At 39.4% G+C, this 23,223-nt stretch overlaps 1 protein-coding gene across 1 annotated transcript in view; it reads left to right on the top strand.

Annotated features, from left to right (window-relative positions):
* The first annotated feature begins 1,793 nt into the window (after window positions 1–1,793).
* The window catches only part of LOC150077763 (solute carrier family 35 member F3-like), an 88,920-nt gene continuing 67,490 nt past the window's right edge, over window positions 1,794–23,223 (top strand). The window contains exon 1 of the mRNA XM_090384729.1: window positions 1,794–2,490. Coding sequence (XP_090240855.1) covers window positions 2,130–2,490 — 361 coding nt within the window. The 5' untranslated portion in view covers window positions 1,794–2,129. The remainder of the gene's footprint in view (window positions 2,491–23,223) is intronic.

A 23,223-nucleotide genomic window follows, 5' to 3' on the forward strand; every position in this document is an offset into this window, starting at 1 on the left:
GTCGAACGCCCTGGCAAAGTCAATTGATATGGTAAGAAAGTATTTCCACCCGGTGTGGAAAGGATATCGATTATAATCACTGTGCTATCCCCGAAGAGGCCTACGATGGATTGTTCGTCAATACCTTCAGTATGTCAACGCCCGATAAAATAATGAATAATAATATACATCCATACAGATGTTACTCTCTCGAGATATGTTTCTCAAGGTGTTTCTTGAGAAACAGTAAACGAACCCAAAAGCGTACCTTGGTACGCTTTTGTTTATTGTTTACATTGATGATCTGTTAATGTTGCGTGGCAACTCCATGAGTATGATATTAAACTTTATAGAGTTGTCCGTTCTTCAACTGACAGCGATGAACTCATTGTGTTCTCTACAGTTACTTTGAACATTTCCGATGGAATGTTCACTACCTCTCAACGGGTTGCGTACTTCAAATCCGAAGGAGTTGTTGCACCTAATCAATCGCTTTTTTGAATCACTTCTTGTGATGCTGACTGACTACCACTTTAGAGTTAGGCAGCTTTCTTCTAAACGCCTTATAACACCTTTCTTCTTAAACAATGAGTCCTTGAGACATTTTTCTGTCTTTGAGATTCGCTGAGGTCTACAATAACATTATCACCGTTTTTGTAATAAACTTTAATCAAAAGTGCTTTGTCTTTAAGCAACATTTTAAAATGAACTTCAGTGGACTTGGTTACTTAAGCTGGAGTTATTACAGCTTCAAGAATAAGACCACAACAAGAAAACACTCGAATTCTCCGATCCCAGAGTTATTCCTTTTTATAAAAAAAGAAAAATTCAATTTGTTTATTGAAGTGAATAAATATTATCTGTTGTTTTCAATTTTGTATTAATCGATGTCTATACAGCTTGACTTCTTAGGGGGAGAGGATCTGAGAGAAAGGTATATATAAGACTTTGAAGGATATCTTTAAAACGAAAGATGGTATATTTATCTGGCAGAAGAGAGAAGAACCACGGCGCGCGCAAATATAAAATTTTGGTGATAAACAGAAGCCTGATCGCATGAAGTTTACTTTTGGGAAGAATGTTGCAGGTCATTGGATAATTTGCCTTCCATGGTGGTTGAGGCGGAGAGTTTGGAAAAGTTCAAAGCGGAATTGGTCAGGCACTTTTGGCAACAGGGTAGACATGAATAATGCAATTTTTTCCCTTATAATAGAATGCAAAATTTCAATAAAATCTAGTAACCATATAAATGCAAGTTAGAAGATCAATAAACTGACACATTTAATAAATGTCTATCATCAATAAGACACTAGGGTGCGCTGTATACATATTAATGCCTTCTACATTCTGAATTTTAAACACCTGAGAGCGAAATCTTCTTTCTAAACCTTACTGGCTAGAAAGAAAGCATCTGATGGTTTCCTTTTGAAATTTCAACTGGCATATGGTTATAAAAATGTTGTTTTTATTATCTACACTGACACACCAAAGTATTAGAAACACCATGCCACTGTAAAACATAAACAATTACGAAATAGCAAAAAAAATGTATATTTGATATTATATAAATAGTCCAAACATTTCAGTCTTCGAGGGATATTTGCTTAGGAAATGAAACCCCGGTCATGCATACGCACATGCGTCCAACGAACACTTCACTGTCAGTCAGCGCAGCTGGCAACAGGAGCTTACTTCCTTCTCTAACCCAAAGAGATGGATGTTCTTTGAAATTTCTATCGCGCAATAGAGGGCGCTTGTGGCTGTTTCCCCTAAAACGATCAACAGACGCTGGCTGCTTTAGCCGTAACGGTGAATACGATGTCGCGGGAAACGGACGCAACGGATATGGCTGGAAGGTGTCGTTAATGAAAACGAATTAAGAAGACATCGGTGGTTCCTCTTGAAAAACATTGGAAAGGTTTTGGTTGAACGTATGCGAAGACAACACGCAGATACTCTTTAAGACTGAGTCACGCAGGTAAGCCTAACAGATGAAGGGGAAGCAGAAGACTCGCGCCGTATCTACCTTTGATGCCGATGATGGAAGAGGCTCATGAAGAGAGTCGGAGGATGTCTCTGTCGTCAGAGGACACTTCCGATGTACATCTGTGCTTCAGACCAGCTTTTCGTGACCGGATAAACTCATTACAATGACTGGAGATGAAAGAACTGTCCTACCTGCCCTCCGTGCAATCGCGCGGCCCCGATGTCCACCTGCTGTGGTCATCACTCACGACACGGATAGCTTCTCCGTGTCTGATGGCATTAATCCGTCAGTGACGGACACCCTCGCTTCTCTCATACCAAAGAACAGCAATCTGTCTTTAGCCACCACAACCAGTACGGTTTCTTTAGCTGCAATCGCTGATGGAAGAAATACTGCGGCTACCAGTAGTCCCCGACCCAATTCTCCAAGGCACAGCAAGGTTCATCCCAGCGACGGTCATTTACCTAGGTCATGTTCAACTGTCACCATGGTTTCGTCGGAAAGTCATCAAGCCCAACAGTCAAGTAGGTAGATCTCTATATTGTCTCAAATGAATCTTCTTATGAACCCATCTAACAACTGAAAAGTAAATCATTATTCAAGATTTCCCAATCTTTAACACCCGGACCCATTAAACAAAAAGTTATAAATAAATCAACATTATTCACCACTTAGAAATATGAATTATTATATTCGATTACGCACGCGCTTTTCCGTGACCCTTTTTTTTTTATTTTTGTTTTTTCTGTTACTGCTCTTCCATTTTGTTTCAGGAACATTTCCCTTTCTGGGGATGTTTGACAGTCACGCTAGAAGGAGGTGTTAGACCATTGCGTTTTGCATTAATTTGAATTCACGATGTATATTTGGAGTAATTGAAAAAGGAGCCAATAAAGCGCTCTGCAATGATTTAAATTTTATTACTCATTCTTCTACGAAAAGAACGAAGGTAGAATATTTTTATAAATATAAAAATTTCCTATTGTATGATTTTTTTTTTGTCTTCGAGCTGGTTAAAAATATTCAGGTCCTGGAGTTTCAACTTTACGATCATCTTTGTTTGTCCCAGAAAAAGGAATTTTTGAATTAAGAATTTTTAGGTCTTGCACTTTTATAACTGGCAGAAGGGTCCTCAAGTACACTTCACCTAATCTTGTTACTAAATATAGCTCGCAAGAGACGTGAGATACAAGAAAGAGAGTTGAAGCATATTGCATACACCTGTGCAGATCGTTGAATATTTAACATTTTCCATCGATAGAATTTCTGCTTCTTTTCGGATTTCGTGTATTATGAATGGGTTGAAGTCGTGTTTTCTTTGCGGATGTAATCTAAATTTATGAGTGGTGATATAATATGGTTGCCAACCGTTCTTGGAGGTTATTCCACACGAAAAAGCAGCGTATTGTTAAAGCAGAAATTGTGCAATAGTATTGAAAAATAGGGGAATATTTTAAACGTTATCAATTCCAACGAGCCATCCACCTTCACCAAGATATATCTTTGGTTCTGACATAAGTTGCAATGGAAGCAAAGCCTCGCTGTATCTTTAAGATAAATTTCGCTTCCAGATCTCTGTCGACCCAGACCAATAGAGTGTGTACCATTGAACTCAACAAATATTTTTCCTTCTTTTGGTAAATAAATTTTTAGTCAGATTCAACCAAAAGAAGGAGCAAACTGTTTTGAGAATCTCAATTTCTTGTAAGATTTATTTTTTATTTGGTCAAAATGGATGACGAAGGAGTGGTTATATGTGAAGGTTCTTCCTGGGATCTCTAAACGATAATACCTTACATCTCTTGGTATTTATCAAAATAGTTGCCCACGCCCGAATGTTAGACATCCTAAAAGATTTCTGTGGGCTTATGAAGTGGAGTTGTATAGTGCAAGACAAAATTAATTAGCGTATTATTATTAGTAGTGGAAACTGATCTGCCAAAAGAGGGCAAAACACGACTTCCCACATCACTTATCGAACTCCTCTAATAAGTTGTCATGGTCTTCCTTAAATTTATTTAAACTAGTTCCTTCTACAACACCAGATGGAAGTTTGTCCGTACCAGCTATCCGCTGGCTGAAAACACTTAAGCCACTTAAGCTTACTTAAGATATTCAAAGCCTTAAACACCTCAATCAGATCTCCTCGCAGGTGCCTAATCTCGAGACGCTGCAATTTGCAAACCTGGTAAGAACACCCTTTTGTTCCCCTCACTAATCTCGTTGCTCTTTTCATTTTGTGATGTTGATTTGTTGGAATGGGTGCACCCGTTCCAGATCAACATCCTAAAATGAAAGTTCCAGACTTGCATGAGATACTCAAGATGTAGCCTAACCTTTGTCTTGTACAATGGGATAATCATCTCCTTATCCCTACTGGCAAAATTCCTATATAAAACTCGTTGAGCTCTCTCCTGGCAGGTTGGGATTACTGCTACGTATATGCAGTACCTTACATTTGTCAATGTTAAATTTAAGTTGCCACTTCTCAACCCATGCGTATCCTGATCTATCTTTAACCACCCTGCCAACCTCCGTATCATCTGAAATTTTATATCTTTTGTATAGAATAACTTTCTGGCAAATTAATAAGAGCCAGATCATTAACGCAGGTATTAAATAGTGATGGTCCCAAAGGAGATCCCTGTATCATTCCCAATGGAGTAATAATCTGTCCATGTATTTCCCAAACAAGTTACCTGATATGGCCTGTGCGTGAGGTACAGTTAGTAATCCAGTCTAATAGGGGAAGTTCATCTATTATTAGTATTGAGTAGACCAGTATAAACGGCATCCACCCATCAGAAGAAAAGAAATGCCACAGGAAGATCAGGTTCGTCAGTACTGAGTCCCCAGGGTGACATCTGTAGGAAAACCGTGATAAGTTTTTGCTGAACAGTTGTATCTATAACCATCATCAAACTGTTAATGGAGAGAAATTTCATTGGACTCTCTGGAGAGAGAGAGAGAGAGAGAGAGAGAGAGAGAGAGAGAGAGAGAGAGAGAGAGAGAGAGAGAGAGAGAGAGAGAGAGAGAGAGAGAGAATTAGTCAGTGTTCATAGTTTGGATTATAATTTGTTGCTATGATAAACTATCACTTAATGGAGTGGCTTATTTTATTTTATTTTTTCTCGACAAAGGGATAATAGCTGCTTTACAATTATGAAATATTAAAAATCCAATCCAGGATCGATCAACCATCTCCTTTGTCTCTAAGATTGTTCAAAAAGAAGGCACATTTCTGTCCTTATAAGATGCCAGCAGGACTATCTTGTCCTTTGATTTGTTTTTTCGGCCAGCAGTATTGAAAGTAATGAGGTGGTCTTTATTCTCACAGAAAAACAAACTTGCCTTTCCAATGAGTTGCCATAGTTTTACACTATTTTCAAACAATTGGCCAATTAACCTTATGGAGAGGCCAAATGGCCTCGCCGTGGGCCACTTCGGGTGCGGCTCTAATGCAAAATTTAATATTCGTAATAATAATTCCTAATATTGCACAACCAATATTTCTAATAGTTACAGCCACTGCAGCCATTGCTGGTCATTCAACCATGGTGGATTCATATGCTTCATGACTTGAGATATGTCGCTATCCATGAGTTGTGAGCCAGTCGAGTGGGATTGAGAAAGAACTTGGTATGCATATTCCAAAAGGGTCGAACTTGATGTCTGGTAGATATCGCAGACATGCTAATAAGTTGTCTAGAGAGGCATTCGTCCTGGATGAGTGTGAAGACCACAGTCATGAAACGAGATTTAAGAAAAAGCCAAAACGGAAACTTCAGCGCAAGTGTAAAGGATGACAACTACGTTAGGACCATTGTGCAAGTGACTGAGACATCCCATGAGCCAGTTGCTGACATCTAGAAAGGATTGGAAGGATCCTGCGCTTGGTGTTGCATTAGAAGACAGTCCGCTATCCATATATGATAACGTTCAGGAGGATGAACTATTCTGCATTAATGTTAACTAGGAATGATCAAAAAGGTACAGACTGTGACAATGTTACTGAGACTCCAGACTCACTGGTGGTCAAATCATCCAGGGACGTGCATCTTAGAGATATGCGAAACACGCGAAGGAAACTCTGTAAATCGCAGGAAGAGCAAGTAGCTCTTGACAGCGTTATCAGAAATATTAGACGGATCTTTCTCTTATGGAGGATGGTCGACATGGTAAAAATGACAGATATGGATGATTTAAGTAGAGCTCAATGCTCTGATTCTGTGCGGGAGATTTGTCCCGCTGTTAAAGAAGTGAATGTGAAGTTACAGCCCAACTTCGAACCGGGTGAGATGGTTAGAGAATCTGAGGATGATCACAGTGTTACCAGTGGTAGTGATAGTCGTGGCAGGCCATACCTGTGCACGATAATTAAGATGATTAACATGTTACGGTCAAATATACATGACTTTCTTTTCGATAAAGAAAATGGTACCAGTAGACTTTCAAAAAGAAAAATCCTGTCGCGGTGGGGGATTCTAGAAAGTGCTGCAATTGAGTTAGCAGTCCAAAATTTTGTGTCTCAATAGAATGATTAAAACGTACCAAACGCAAATAAGAGACTTACCGAATATGACCTTCAATACTAGGAAGGGAGACGCTGTACAGTGATGTTGTCAGGAATTCAGATTCTGCAGGAGTAGTGACTGATGAGAAAAAGACAGGACCAGTGCAGACTAACAGGCTACTGGTGAAAATCATTGCATTATTATCAAAGTTATAGATAATTTGGCCTTGAAGACCAGTAAAGATGTTCGAGATGAAGTGGAGTAGGTGAAAGGAATGTTAAAAAAGGTAAGACAGATAGCGGAAAGAGGAAAGAGTATTGGAAATGGAGAGCGAGAACATGATGTGGAACAGGTAAAGATTAATGAAGGAATCCTACTCTAAACTTAATCAAGAAATCCTACGCTTAGGCGTGACTTTCTCGAAACCGAAGGGCCCTGGACCCAAAGATATTATTTATGATGTGGATACTGAGGTAGACAAGGAAGAATTCTTTAGAGAACTTTATGATAGGAACTTAATCATATGGGCATAAGCAGATTGGAGATGGACAGTGAGGTGGTATTATGGTTTGAAAGCACGAACAAGGCGAAGATGGTCAGAAAGTAGATATTAGAAGTTTTTGGGCGCATCTACAAATATCTATTGAATCAGGGCCGGGCGTTCTTAGGCTTGGTGTCTTACAGGCTGCATGGGTTTCATATAGTCACAATTTGTTATCATTTTTAAATTGCGTATAGTGAAAATAAATGGACAACGTTCTCGGGTGGTGACTGATGAATTTGAATGTAGATGTTGCTTGTATTTAGGAGCCATATGAGTTGGAGTGACAAGTGATGGAGTTCTCGTTGGTAACCAGAATAATATTATGCAACCAGCGTCATCTACAGACTTTGTTGGTTATATTTAATGACAACTTAACTGTGACAGTATTGGATTCTTTCTTCACTGTTTGCAGTGTCTGTGTGGAGTTTAAAAATCAAAAATTGTTTGGCGTCTGTGTATTGTAGGCACAATGAAGACATTGCACCACGTCTTGATTACATTGAGAGTTTATTGGAACATCTGGGAGGAGAACGGGTCATTCTGTATATGGATAGCAACTGAAAAAACAAGCTTTGGTACAACCACTTTATTGATGACAGAGGACGTGCACTGGAGGAGGTGATAATTCACTGGGAACTGGGGCTTCACAATAGACCATGAAAACATACCACCTTCTGGACAGTCAATGGAGAGTCAAATATATATTGGCATCACCCTCAGTACATCGCAGAGGTCAAATTGGCTTCAGAAATGGTCTGTATAACCTGACTGGATGTCGAATGACCACAGAATAATCAAGTTTTGTGTTAAGAAATCTAGTAACAATGAGGGAGGTTTTGTACCAGACTAGTTGCGAAGTTTTTACATGTATTCAACTGACTGGCATAAATTTGGTGATGACCTTCGTCGACCTAGTTCTTAGTTTAGTCACCATGCAGTCATCCAATATTTGGTTAAAAAAATGGACTAACTCCAAAAGCAATTCATGAGGATATGGTTACAACACGGGGTAAGATACGCCTTTCCTGTTCCATGGTTAAGAAGTAAGAAGCAGAATTTAAAGGAGGGAGGAAGAGCCTGGAAGATAACCCACGCTGTGGAGGACCTGCAACGTCGGTCACTCCACAAGTTGTTTAGTTTGCATGACCTGTTGATTAGAGATCGATTAGTCACAGTTCGATACTTTGCCAGCATCTTTGGGCATCTCATCTGAACTTATGTACCACATAATAATAGACGTTCTTACTATGAAAAAGGTGTCAGCGCGATGAGGCCCATAGTTTTTGACAGCAGATCAAAAACTCACAAGAGTTGTGAAGTCAAGGAAATATTTGCATCGTTTTCAAGCAGATCCAGGAAAGTTCCTTGCAAGGTTTGTGTACACATGTCCTCGTAAATAGCACAGTTGGTATAAATCACTGTCCACCCCACGTCGGGTGGAAAAGACTTCAGTTCCAATTCGGTCAATGCGGTGAGGAATTTTTATGAGCCTTTTGGTAACATATCTGATTAGTCGGTCTCAGGCAAAGGTAGCTTGGCTTTTTCTCCCGAAAATTGAAACAGCGCAGACCACAGAACACACTAAATTTACACATTACATGCGGCACAATATGGCTTAAGTTGATGATGCTCCAAAAACCCTGCAACAACCAGCCAACCTTGTGACGATAGATGAGATGTGGGTCCATCACTTTCAGCCACAGACAAAGGAGCTGTTCTCTCCTCCAGAGAAAGCCAAGTTGATTCCTTCTGCTGACAAGGTGATGGCATCGGTTTTTTAGCTGCTGATGGAGTGTTGCTAATGGATTATCTTCAGGAAGGCCAGACAATCAGATGGGTATTCTTTGAAAACATCTAAAACAAACGCCGAGGAAAACTCACCAAAGGAGTGTTAATCTACAAGGACTACGAGTCTGCTCACAAGTCTGTCACTGGCAAACAACACGTCACCCAAATTTTTTTCAAAAAATTTGGGAGACATGTTGTTTGTGATAGTACAGTGCCGAGACAACTCGTTATGAAGATTGTTTGGAAGTCTTTAATTATAAATTGATAGATAAAGTCACAGAATTATCATTCTAGAGTCACGGGAATCACATAATTATCTGTGATCACGTCATTGTTTTCGTTGATTTCTCATTAGGCATGCAGGCTTCAAGCTTCAAATCAGATGCGAACCAGATCTCTGGAACCTTCTTAGTTCAGAATAGTGAAGATTACTGTATGCAGTTTGCAGTGCAATGTCATTGGATTAGGCGATTTAGCCTTAGTTGATTCCTGCACCACAAAATATAGTGATTTGTGTAAACACTGACGTCACCCAGAAACTAACTATATGCCCATTTAGAAGGGAACTAAATCCACTCGTACATTGATTTAAGAAAGGCCATCAACGGGTTCAGGCCAATCCAGTTCGCTCGCTCGATTCTCTTTACTGCTTTCTCAAGAAATAGTTCGTTACGGAGTCTTATGTTTTTTCCTCTACAGTTGTTTATCTCTTCTCTCTTTCTATCGTACGTTTTTGTAGCGTGTGCAACTATGGCACGTAACAGCGATCGGTATTAAACGAATTCTTGTCTTTGAGTGCTTTCCATCGTAAAAACGAATATTTTTCATTCACGCGCGGTTTCTGTGGTAACAGAAAACGGAGGTCACATTAGCGAAGTAGCGAATCGGATGGTTGGACCCCCTGCCAGAAGCAAAACGCATAACTGAATGCGCTAATGCGTTTCAATAATAAAACTGCGCTCGGCCTTGCTCCTCTGAACGCAGAAATGGGCGCGCATTTGGCACCACTTATCCCGTCATTATGAAGTCGGCCTTGCCCGCTGAAACGCCACTCAGATCGATTCTTATCGAGCCTCGCTGATATTCTGATCAGCTCAATTGCCTTCTCTGTGCACTCTTCCTCTCCACGTACCTATGTCTCTCTCTCTCTCTTCTGTTATTTATTCTTCTTTAAGCTCATTAATCCTCTCTTTTTTCCTCTTTTTTTTCTCTCTCTCTCTCTATTAGTCATTCTTCTCATTCGTTATCTCTTCCTTTCTCTCTCTCTGCTTTCTCTCCTCCATTTTTCTCTCTCTTTATTTCGTTCTTTTTCTTTTTATCTCCCTCACTCTATTAGTCATTCTTCTTTGTTATTATCGGTTCTTTTTTCTCTTTCTCTTTCTCCCTGTTTTCGCTCCTTCATTTTTCTCTCTCTTTATCTCCTTCAGTTTTCTGTCTTTTTATCTCGTTATTTTTCTCCTTCTCTCTGTTTTCACTCCTTCATTTTTCTCTCTCTTTATCTCGTAATTTTTTTCCTTCTCTCTTTATCTCATTCTCTATCTCTCTTTTTCTCTTTCTCTCTGTTTTCTCTCCTTCAGTTTTCTCTCTTTTTATCTCGGTATTTTTCTCCTTCTCTCTGTTTTCTCTCCTTCAGTTTTCTGCACATCATTCTCTATTCTCTCTTTATCTCGTTATTTTTCTCCTTCTCTCTGTTTTCTCTCCTTCAGTTTTCTCTCTTTATCCCGTTCTTTTTCTCTTTCTCTCTCTCTCTTCGTTTTGTTCTTTTTTTCTTTCTCTCTCTTCGTTTTCCTCTTTTCCCTCATCTTCTTTTCCTTTTCCTCTTCCTGTTCTTTTTCTCTTTCTCTCTCTTCGTTTTCCTCTTTTCCCTCATCTTCTTTTCCTTTTCCCCTTCCTGTCCTTTTCCTCTTTTCCCTCATCTTCCTCTATATTCTTTGTTCTCTTTATTTATTTTCTCTCTCTCTCTTTCTGTCTACTTAACTCCTCCTTTTCCCCTTTCTCTCTCCATTCTCTCGAGTTATTTCTTTGTTTCCTTTCTTTCTGTCTATTTATCACTTTCTTTCCTTTCTCTCTATTTATCTCTTCCTTTCCTTTTCTCTCTTTCTCTTTAGTTATCTCTTCCTTTTTTCCTTTCTTTCTCTATCTCTTTTTCTCTATTCTATTGCTCCCCCTCCGTTTATCTACTTCTCTTTCGCTTCCTTTTTTAAATTTTTCTCGCGCTCTCTCTCTCTCTCTCTTTCTCTCTTTCCGCCTTTCTTCCTCTCTTTCTCTTCGTGGAATGGTCAAACGCAAAGGTGCACAAGTACGCGCGTTTCAGCTGACAGTGGGTCACGCTCACGTGACTGCTAATATTGTTCTTCTTGCATTCTCTTTGTTTTTAAACTTTCTTTTCCCCTGCATTATTCTTTCTGTTTTTTCTCCCCTCTTTCTCTCCCTCCCTGTCTAATTTTCGTTCTAATTTTCTCTGCATTTTCATATCCTCTCTTCCTCTCTCTCTCTCTTTCTTTCTTTCTTTCTCTCTCTTTATTTATCCTTTTTCCATTTTTATTTTGCTTTTTTCTTCCTTGTCTTTTGTTTTGTGTTTCTTTCTCTCTCTCTCTCTTTTTTTTTTTTTTTTTTTTTCGCCGTAGCCGAGTGGTCAGGCAAGAGGGCGCATAAGTACACGTGCCTTGAGTGACCGGGGTTCAAACCTGTGACTGCTAAATACGCTACTATTTCTTGTATTCTCTCTTTCTATCTTGTAAACTCCTCTGACCATGTGGTCGTCCCGGAGTATAAACAGAAAATTGATTTATTCTTTTAGTTTATTGTTTTATCTCTCTCTCTCTCTCTCTCTCTCTCTCTCTCTCTCTTGTAAATGCTTTCTGTGGCATCTTCAAAGACCTCAGATTCAACAAGCATTTAATTTGAGCACTGTAACAAATAATATTTCTTCAACAGATTCCTTCACGTGATATCTGAGTGACCCAATCGCGGTATCAAATTCCACACACGCATCAACACCAGCCAGGTGTTCATTGACGCAACCTTCAAATTACTTTGCACATGAAACAAAGACTATCGATTTGTTACTCCAAAAATATGAAAGTGCACATCACTCTGGTTGCCGCTAAGGTATATTTTCCCGTCATACACCGATCCTTACAGAACGCGGGGCACAAATAGACAGAAAGGGTGGAAAAGGTACGGCCAATCGATTGACTAACAGAACGCGGGTTAAGCTAAAAGCAGACTTACTGGTACATAGATCTGGAGAATTTGGACATTGCAGAATCTCTCTCTATTTTACGAGTATGACCAAGAATTAAACCAATTATCCAAGAAGACAAGCAAGATTACAATTCATTTGCAATAACCAAAGTATTTTAAAGAGAGGAAATTTGCGACGAGTTAATTACCATCATGAATCTGCAATTGCATTATTTGATGAAGTGTGCGATTATTAAGATGGTAATGAAGGGACATTAGCATCTCGGTTAGTCATCATTTTCTGTAATATTCGGAGAAGCTGGAATGCCTAATGGATTTTCGCTTGTATGATAGAGGCACAGCCATATTCCGGTGATGTGTTTACTGCCAAAGATTCTCGGTAACAAACGATCTCTGGAGTTGTCATGACAACGGAAAGAAAAGATTTTCATCTTTGTGCGCGCTGTTGTGTCCAATTAGGGTTTATGCAAAGTTCTTCTCATTAACTAAGCAAGAAAAAGAATTTAAAAGAATTGGTAATTACTCAAGAAGAATAAGACGATTGTGAGATGTTAAAGATAATTATTTATTTAAAGAAAAAAATTTGAAAAGAGAGTGTTTTCTGCCATGGACTTCTTTTTAAGAATCAACAACAAATCGCAGATGGTAAAAGCACTGATAAAAATCGGCCCTAAATCAGTCCCGTTTTTAATTTGCAGAATCTGCTTGTGTGTTGTCGATTCCTTGAACTCCATTAACATTAGCATTAGCATTAGTAGAGGCATTTGATGCAAGAAAGCAAGCTTATGCAGCATCAGCCAAAAAAAAAAAATAAAATAAAATAAACAAAGTAAAATAAAATAAATAAATAAAAAATAACCACTTCCACTTCACCCCTCTGTTCGTTCGAAATACCTGTCCAGCTGAGCCTTAAATTTATTTAGACTATCAACTTCCACGACAAGGGACGGAAGTCTGTTCCACCAACCAACCACCCGCTGGCTAAAGGCAAATTTCCGTACGTCTATCCTACATCTGTCTTTCCTCAATTTGAACTTATGCCCTCTCAGGTGATTATTCTGAACAAGAGGAAGAATCCCATCAGCATTGAGCATGCTTAAACCATTCAAGGCTTTGTACACCTCTATCAGATCACCTCGCTGGTGCCTAGTCTCCAGACACTGTAATTCGCAAAACTTAAGCCTTTCTTCGTAAGAGCACCCCTTTGTTCCATTCACTAATCTTGTTACCCCTCTCTGTACTCGTTCCAGCAGCTCTACATCCTTCTTGAAATGAGGCCTCCAGGCCTGTATACAGTACTCTAGGTGTGGCCTGACCATTGCCTTATACAAGGGAATAATCACCTCCTTATCCCTGCTAGAAAAATTCCTATATATCATTGACAATACACCATGAGCTACTCTTGCAGCCCGTCTGCACTGCTCAGAGAACTTCATATCTGCCTGCACAACCACCCCCAGGTCCCTTTCATTCTCTACCACTGTCAGTGTAGTACCACAGAGTTGATACGTTGCTCTGGGGTTGCTGTTTCCCATGTGTAGTACTTTACATTTGTCAATGTTAAACTTCATTTGCCACCTGTCAGCCCATCTGCTCAACCTTTCCAGATCCTATTGCAGTAGCATAGTGTCCTTGACAACCCTGCCAACCTTCGTATCGTCTGCAGACTTGGACATCAAGCTTGATATACCATCATCAATATCATTTATAAATACAGAAAACAATAATGGACCCAATACTGAACCCTGAGGGACTCCACTAATAACATTAGTCCACGATGAGCAGTGTCCATTAATTACCACTCTCTGTCTTCTCCCCCTCAACCACCCCTTTATCCATAGCAGCAATTTGCCTCCAATGTCACACTGCTCCAATTTGTGTAGCAGTCTTCCATGTGCAACAGTATCAAAAGCCTTTCTAAGATCCAAGTATATAATATCAAATTTATTCCCTGCATCCAGTTCTTTTGTGACTGCATCATAGTATCCAATCAAATTGGTCAGGCAAGACTTCCCCTTAATAAAACCATGCTGTGTCCGAGCTATGACTGAAGTCTTGTCTAGATGATCCTGCAGTGCTTCTTTAACCAGTGCCTCCATTAATTTTCCATGAACAGAAGTTAAACTCACAGGTCTATAATTACTTGTGTCAGCCTTTGATCCTCCTTTGTGAATTGGGGTCACATTTACACATTTCCAGTCCATGGGTACCTCCCTGTGTCCAAGGAAACTCTCATAATTATGGCTAAGGGTTTGCTTACTTCCTTTGCTGCCTCCTTTAATATAACTGGATAGATCCCATCCACCCCAGGTGCCTTTCTTGTGTTTATCTTCAACAGTTTCTCCTCCACTTTACTCCCAGTTATTTCAAGATTCTGTAGCTTACTGCTAGAGTTGAATACACCTCTGGCATTCCCCTCGCTGAATAACTCCTCATGTGTGAATGTCGATGCAAAATATTCATTTAGTTTGTTAGCTACCTGAGCAGGTCATCAACAGTTGACCCATCGATATCAAGTGGACCAATCTGATTCATCCCCTTCCTTCTAGAGTTTACATAAGTAAAGAACTCTTTTCTGTTTTTCTTTGCATCCCTTGCCAAAGATTTCTCGTAATCTGCCTTCGCCTGCCTAACCTCCTTTGTAACTTGGTTACAGATCAACTTGTATCTATCATAGGCTTCTGTGTCACGTGTTAAATTGTATGTATCCCATGCATTTTTCTTCTCTGCCATATACCTCATTAGTTCGTCTGACATCCATTTAGGCCTAAACCTTGAACAATATTTCTTAGTTGGTATGTAAAGCCTAGTAGCTTCCAAGATAAGTTCTTTGAATGCTTCCCATTTTGAATTTGCTGTTGGTAACATCATCAGTTGGTCCCACTGTATAGAATTTAAATACTGTCTCAGTCCATCGTAGTCGCCTTTACGAAAGCAATACCCCTTCCCTTTACCCCTAATGGTAGTTACCTCTTTGAGTAAATCCCACTTCAACACGCTGATCACTGCCACCTAGTGGTTCATTTATCTGCAGATTCTTAATGCATGAAGAATCACTGCTGATAATCAAATCAAGAGTATTACTCCCTCTAGTTGCCTCCCGAACATGCTGATGTAGAAAACAATCATCCAATAAATCCACAAAAGCCCTGCTAGTGTGTGAGTAACCAGCCCCCAAATTCCAGTCAATATCTGGGAAATTAAAATCTCCCATTATAAGACTCTCTGATTTACTGGCCCACTCTATTTCCCTGTACAGTTTCTTATTATACTCATCAGAGTCATTAGGCCTATAGCACACTCCTACTCTCAATTTTGATCTCCCAATGTTTATGTCACACCAAACTGACTCGACACTGCACTGTCCAGCGATGTCGACTGGCTTCACTTCCTTGGATTTTATGTGTTTCTTAACTAATAGCATAACCCCTCCTCCCTTCCTATACTGTCTATCCTTTCTGTAGACATTGTACTCCCCGAATTCCAGTTCTGCATTCCTTATTTCTGTGTGACACCACGTCTCTGAAATCCCCACAATATCTGCCTTTGATGTTTTGAGCAATACCTCAAATTCATCAAATTTATTTACTAAACTCCTAGGATTGGTGTACACGCAAGTATACATGCACCTGCTCTTCCTCTTAGCCACGCTAACACAACCCGTGTGTTCACTTGTACCCCCATGATTCACAGCAGTCTCTGAAATATCCTGCATCTTATTTTCCAGGCTGCTGCTCATTCCAATAGAAGCAGTGCAAGAATCACTTTCACCTCTGCCAGTGGCTACTGTTAATCTATTAGTCCTTGTATCCTTCCAATCTACCAGTTTTCCGACCCACCTAACACTGCCTAGATAGCATCAGCAAACATTCTTGCACCCTTTCTATTTAAGTGTATCCCATCCCTGTAGAAGGCGCCTCCGTAGCCAGGTGGCAAGAGCAGCAGGGCGTAGCACACGCTTCTTGATTAGACCGGGGTTCGAGCCCGTGACCACCAAATACGGAGGATGCGGAAAGGTCAGGGAATGACCACCGCATATCCTCGGAGCAATATGGCCTTAGTTGCTAATGCTCCTAAAAAAAAAACCAAACAACAACATCCCTGTAGAAGCAGTCTCTCCTGTTAACAAGTACAGACCAGGCTGAAAAATATTCTACCCCTTGAGCCTTGCACAATCTTTCCAGGGCCGAATTGATCGACAAGGCTCTCTTCATATACTCCTTCCTATCGTGTCTGGGCAGAATTGCAGACACTTTCAAATTCAACCCTAATTCATGGCTTTTTTTCATCAGTGACCTGTACTTGTTAAGTAATTCCGCCGGTCTCCTACTCTTAATATCATTAGTGCCAACTTGTACAACTATATCACCTTTTGTGCCCTTAAAAGATGATATCTGCTCTACAACGTCATCAACCTTTGGCCCTGGCGGACATACCCTGGTCCTGTTCCACCTATCCTTTTTACAAAGCATGTTACCCGTTTCCCTGACAATAGAGTCACCAACAACTACTAGTTCCTTTGGGACCAGCGCATTCTGCCTTGAGGGCTGCCGCTGTGTTGCGCGATGACCAAGTGCAAGCTCTGGCATTGGTGTGGGCAGCTGAGAGCTTGATGGGCCCCTCACTGGTAATCCTTCGAGGGCATCCACCCTGTCCTTCAAGCTCTCATATAGGCCCATAACAACGCTGAGTTGTCGCCTGATTTCCTTACACTCCTTGCATCGCGCACATACAAAGACATCCCCCATGGCAGTATCATGTCCCATACCTGATGCTCCGCAAACATCAAGCAAATAGTGCATCTTAAAAGGCTGTGATTCAGAGGGCAACTTCCCCCCCTCAGTTCTCCCCTGAGCCACAGCATTCCCATTAGCTTGAGCCTTTTGCTTTGCTGCTCTGGTTTGAATCATGATTTCGATTTACTTTCAATAAAATTTCAATTGCAGTACAAAATTAAATCCTAAACTTGTATCCCAACACAGTTATAACGCTATATTTATGTTTCAGTAACGAGTGTTATCTACGAAATCCCTTTATATAACTTCCGTATCGTTATGTATAAATTATTTATTGTTACTAATTATTTATGTTACGTAACCTAAGTGGTTATATGTATAGTTAAAATTATAATTTAATTGCCAATGAAGTTCGATTAATAGATTTTACTGATTAATTTTCCCGTAACAATGGCGGCTACTTACGAACGGTAAACACGTGGATTTGATACCCTTTCCGATACTAAGTAATACCTACAAAATCTCTATCTAAGTTACTTTAAACTTAAGTACCGTAAATAGGAATATAAAGCTACTCTAGAAAATAAGTTAATATGTCAATTTAAACTAATAAAGCAGAAAATAAATCAGAAAAAACTTCTCTGTTCCAAGAGCAGCAGAAAGGCACGTCCGCACCGTCAACCCTCCATTAGAAGCCCTTGCAACCAAACTTTGCTTGCACTCTTCTTTTACCCAGAAGAAGATAGAAATTCATTTAGATCTAAAATTTTCAACAGCTGGAGGCAAAAGTTTGAAGATCCAAGTATAAGGCTGGGATTTATGAACTGGATCCTTATACTTCCATCTGAATATAAGGTTCCAATACATAATTCTTGGTGGTATTTCTGTAGAGTCTTTTTTAACGTTCTCTAGAAAATGTAGCTCACTTTGTGCATGAAGGTTGCTTTTTTGCTTGTTTTTCGAATTATAAAGCATGATAACAAGCATGATATAAAGCATGATAACAGTTAACATATTACTTAACATGATATAAAGCATGATAACAGTTAATCTCCAGAATTCAACGCCTTACACAGACGTTGAATTCTGGAGATTTTATAATAGTGTCTTGACTAATATTATTCCAAGCGATCTGCAAGGTTTCCCATAAATTTTGTGAAGATTGGCAGACTTGATGATTCCATAAAAGCTCTATTGGTTTTGCGTCAGGCGATTGGGAGTGGCCACACTATAATATCAATATCCTTCCTGTTGTTTAGTTGCTAGAATGTCCCTGAGCAGCTTAGAGCTGTGCTTCGGGTCATCTTGTTCTAATATGAAATTTCTTCCACAAAGTCGAAGTCCAGAGGATACTGTATTATAAATATTAGAATTAGTATTGGAAAATGATGCAAGAAGGCAAGCTTATATAACATCAGTCAAAAAAAAAAAAAAAAAAGAGCCAACAATACCCATTTCACCTGTTCATTCCTTCTAAGAGTTTGTATAGTGCTCCCTTGAATTTATCCAATCTGCCCACTTCAAATACACCAGATGACAATTTCTTCCAACAACTGAGCACTTATTGGCTGGAAGCAAATTTTCTCACATATACCCTGAAACCATCCTTTTGCAGATTGAATTTATGTCCCCTCATATGTGTGCGCTGAGTAAGGGAAAACAAAAAACAACAAAATTGAGCTTACTCAATCCATTCAAAGCTTTAAACACCTCAATCAGGTCTCCAGACACTGCAATTTACAGAACTGAAGACTTTCCTGGTAAGAATATCCCTTTGTTTCTCTCGATAATCTCACTGCTCATCTCTGCACCCATTCCAACAGACCCATGTCCTTCCTAAAATTAGGCCTCCAGTATTGAAAATGTAGGCAAAATTCCTGCATATCATTGACGAAACTACATGAGCTATTCTGTTGACAAAATTCCCGTATATCATTGATAGAACTTCATGAGTTGTCTTCACAGCTTGTCTGCAGTCATTAGAGCACTTCACATCCAACTGCACAATTACCACACCACTGCTCTTTTTTATTCTTCACTGTCCTGAGTGTGAGCCACACAGTTTGGTACATTGGCATGGGATTACTGCTCCCCATATCAAGTACCTTACATTTGTCATGTGATCAATTACCCTACCAACATTAGTATCATCTTCAAAATTAAGACGTATTAAGTCTGATATGCCTTCATCAGTACCTAGAAAATAGTGGAAATAATCAAGAAAGTTAGCTTATACAAGGTATGTAAATAAGCTTGACGTATCCGAGTGGTCAGAGGCGAGAGTGCAATAGCACGCGCTCTTTAAGTGAACCGCGGTTCAAGCCCGTGACTGCTGAATACGATTAATGTTTATATTGATGATTCATTGTAAACTGCAGTGACTTGGTGGTCCTGCTGGAGTATAAACAAGAAATAAAGTTCCCGGACTGGTGCAATAAAAAGTACACAAAGTGAAGGAGCCCAAAATTTGGTATTATTTTTATTCAAAGTAATCACCGCCTGACTGAATGCGCGTGTTAAACTGTACTAAACGTTTCTGAAAAGAGCCAACAAAGGTGTCCAAAGAGATGCTGTTCTATTCAGCGGTTATGTTTTCCGTTGTATCCTTAGCATCCTGAAATCTCTTTCCTTTAATTGCAGTTCTCATTCTTGGGAAAGAGGAAGAAGTCTGCTGGTGCTAGATTGCGAGGGTAGGATGGATGGTTGATCTGTACAATGCCATACTTCTTTAGAAATATCTTCGTAACGAATGCAGAATGGGTGGGGGTGTTTTTTAGCACGAGTACCAGTTACCTTTCTCTCGAAATTGCAGCCTCACCAGGGAAATGAGCTTCAATAGTCTTTAAAGCACCTGTATGTAGAACTCAACGTTGATATTATCCCCTTTAAGGAGAAATTCCTTATGAATTCCCTGTTTGTCGAAAAACTGCATCGTCTTGATCCTGGACTTATGTAAGCGAAACCTTTTGGGATTAGATGGTGACTTTGAAGTCCACTGCATGCTCCGACACTTCGCCTCTTGGTCGTACTTCAATTCTGATGATGTTACCTACTCCATAAAATCAGAAGCAACCCGAGATAATGATGGAACCACCACCGTGCTTGACTGCAGGTACTAAACAATGTAGCAAAATTTTTTCTTCAGTTGATCACTTCACGTAAACTCCACGCTTGGTCCAAAATTTTCAAATTTGGATTCATCCGACCACAGTACGTACGTTTTTTCACTCTTCAATTATCCAATGTTGATGGCTCTTAGGTCAAGCCAACGGTTTCTTTCGATGTTACACTTTTAATAAGTTTTTTTGGATCGTTACACGACCATGAAGTCCTTGTTTAAGACAAAGTTTTACAATGGATGTAGACACGGAAGTTTCTCTGTTCCTATTGAACTCTAATTGGATTTCAGGTGCAGTAATTCGTCGATTGCGTTTAGAAATCAGAGTTAAGGTCTTATCTAATGCTTTGTTACTCACGGTCGTCCTGATTGTGGTTTGCCCCTTAACCTGAAAAGTTAGTCTTCTTGAATCATCCAATGGTAGTTTGTATTTCTTTAAATGAACCCATAGTATTTTGTCAATAATTCTCATGAAATAACTTTCTTTATACATAATTATAATAGCGCTGCTTCTTTCAACGCTCAGTTCCTTATTTCTTGCCATGTTTATCACGAAACACACAAAGCTTACACCAAACAAACACTCTCTTTAAATGATGGGTATTCAATTTTATAAGTTACAGCTCTTATTCCTCAATTTTTATTATTGCAAAACACTCTAGAATCATCTACAATCTTCTATAACATTAAAACAATACTCCCACTTCGTAAATATTCTAGAATCTTCTACAATATTCTGCCATACACAGGAGTCATTTACACCTTACTGGAATATTTTCGAATATTCTAGAAATTTCTTAAAAATGTCTTAAATATTATTTCAGTATTTTTTTATTTTTATGAACTGTAACAAAAACGAAACATGATTCCAGTCTTTTAGGAAGGATATTTCTATTTCTGAATTACTGTAATGTATTTAAATCTAAACTCTGTTCATTGAGTTGAAAATCGCCAGATGGGTAGAAAAAAAAATAATCTACATTCTTTGGCATTCTGCCATCTCTAAATCAAAATTATTTTTAACACCTCAACTAGGAAAAAAATAGATTTTTTTTCCACTAAAGGATGTAGTCATCTATAGCTAACTCCTGGTGAACAATAATGACATAAATATACTAAATCTTAAAAAAATACATGCAAATTTATTCTGGTTATCTCAGCGAGGTGGAGAATTCGCGAGCAGTGGCAAATTCGCGCGTCCTCTAGCGGTAATTAGCGTAAACTTTCTTTATAGTTTTAATGCATCTCGATGTTTATCGGCCTTAGGGTTACAACGATAAGATCAGCGAAAAGCCAGTTACTGCAGATCACATTGCAGGAATGGTTGAGTCTTATCTTCTGTCCTGTCTGGGCTCATCTCACCCAAGGCCTGGCTACCATCACTTACATGACAGAGGAGCTCTTTATCTCAGCGAAAACTGACAGCCGATCAATAAGAAATGTGGTACCTCCGTTTTCTTTATTCCCTTGTTTTCCAGAGTCTTAGAAGCTTTCTTTCGATAACAAGGATGGTGGGAGTTTTCTTATCTATCCCGATTGGCTGACACAGTCTGTAGAAGGATGCAGTTTGGTCGAAATGTGGGCAACGTCGCATATTTAATCGGTTGTTCAGAGAAGAAGAGGATACTCGAATTGTTTTTCATCCCATGAAATTAATACAAAAATTATTGAAAGAATTACTTTCATTGAACCAAAAATAATATTTTCAAGGGTAATGGCATTCTATCATTGTTAAATGCTTTATGGAATTTATCGGTATATGACATATTTGGTATAATTGTTTGCCAAATAATATTTATTTCTAGCGCCTTTTATTTCTTGAGTAAATCTCCAGATATTTATTATTATTTGTAGGAAAATCTCATTTATTTTGGTCCTGGTTAACGGATTTCTTTGTTGTTTACATTAATGCTCTGTCCACTTTAGTTGTGTCTTGATTTCCTCTCACTCTAACTCAATAACTTGTTTATAAATCCATTAAAATGTAAATTATGTCGTTTTTGCTTGAATCTTGGATTTAGACCTTCCATCTTTACTGATTATTATATTGGAAACTCTCTAATTGCCAGTACTGATACATTCAAGGATTTAGGTGTCCTATTTCGATCTGACCATCTTCCCTCTTCCCACGTTGTTCACGTAATATCTGAGACTTCAAAACTTCTTAGATTAATCAAGCGTTCTTCCTCTGTTTTCAAGAGTCACAAAGTTATAATTCTTCTCTACAAGCCCCTTATACTTTCCATTTTTGATTATTGTGATATTATCTGGTCCCCACAACAGGAATATCTTTCTCACAGACTTGAGAGAATTCAAATTAAATTCCTATGCTATCGAAATCACATTGCCTTTCACCGTCGAAATTATGGAGCTCTTTGTGGTCGCTTCAGAATCATTCCTCTTCACTCTAAACGACATCTCCATGGGTCTCTTTTTGTCTGCAATATCCTAAACTCTGTTATCAATTCTCCATCTCTTGTTGAACAAATAACTTTCACTGTACCCTGATTGAATTCTCATTATAAAATTTATTTCTCACAGCTGTCCTTTGTACAGTTACGAGTATCTGGAATTGGTCTATGATTGACATCACTAAACATCCCTCAGCGAAGATTGGCGTTGCGATGTGCAAATAGAAGCGTAATGGTGCTGAAATCGTCATGAAAATACCAAGAAAACCTCAGAAGCGGAAGCAACATGACTGCAGAGAATCTTGCGCTCAGAAGGGAGATCGACGTGGTTCTTCAGTGAAACGATTAGGACACATCTCAGCACCAGCGCAGCGTGCAGTACGCTGCATGATATAAGTTACCATGATCGTGCAGCTGTCCAAAAGCCACTAACCACCACAACTAACGCCAGACGCCGTCTAGTCTTTCTACCATTCTCACGGTCGTGTCTGTGAGTGGCGTATTCCTGGAGAAAGCTTCCTACCAGACTGTATCGTCCCAACAATGAGGTTTAGCGGAAGCAGTTTAATGGTTTAGGGCTGTTTTTCATAGTTTGGTCTCGGGTCATTAGTTGTTTTGGACAAAACCATGAATGCTGACATCTAGACTCTAGACGTTCTGGACAATAACCGCGCTACTTAACTTGTGGCAGCACGTCAGGAAAGGCCCATACCTATATCGGCAAGGACAACGTTCATGTCATATTGCTTGCGTTGTGGCAAGACTGATTTGAGGACATGAGCTTGAAAAGCTGGTCTGACCAGTCTTAAGTTCTGACTTCAAACTTATAATGAGCCTCTGGGATGGATTGAATCGTCAAGCGTGTGAGAGGAGAGAATGGCCAACAAACAAAGTTGAACTGGTCGCCGCTTTGAAGTCCTTATGGAGAAAAATATCGGT

Source organism: Mastigoproctus giganteus, chromosome 11, assembly GCF_048544385.1.
Source record: "Mastigoproctus giganteus isolate SK-2022 chromosome 11, ASM4854438v1, whole genome shotgun sequence".
Lineage (NCBI taxonomy): Eukaryota > Metazoa > Arthropoda > Arachnida > Uropygi > Thelyphonidae > Mastigoproctus > Mastigoproctus giganteus.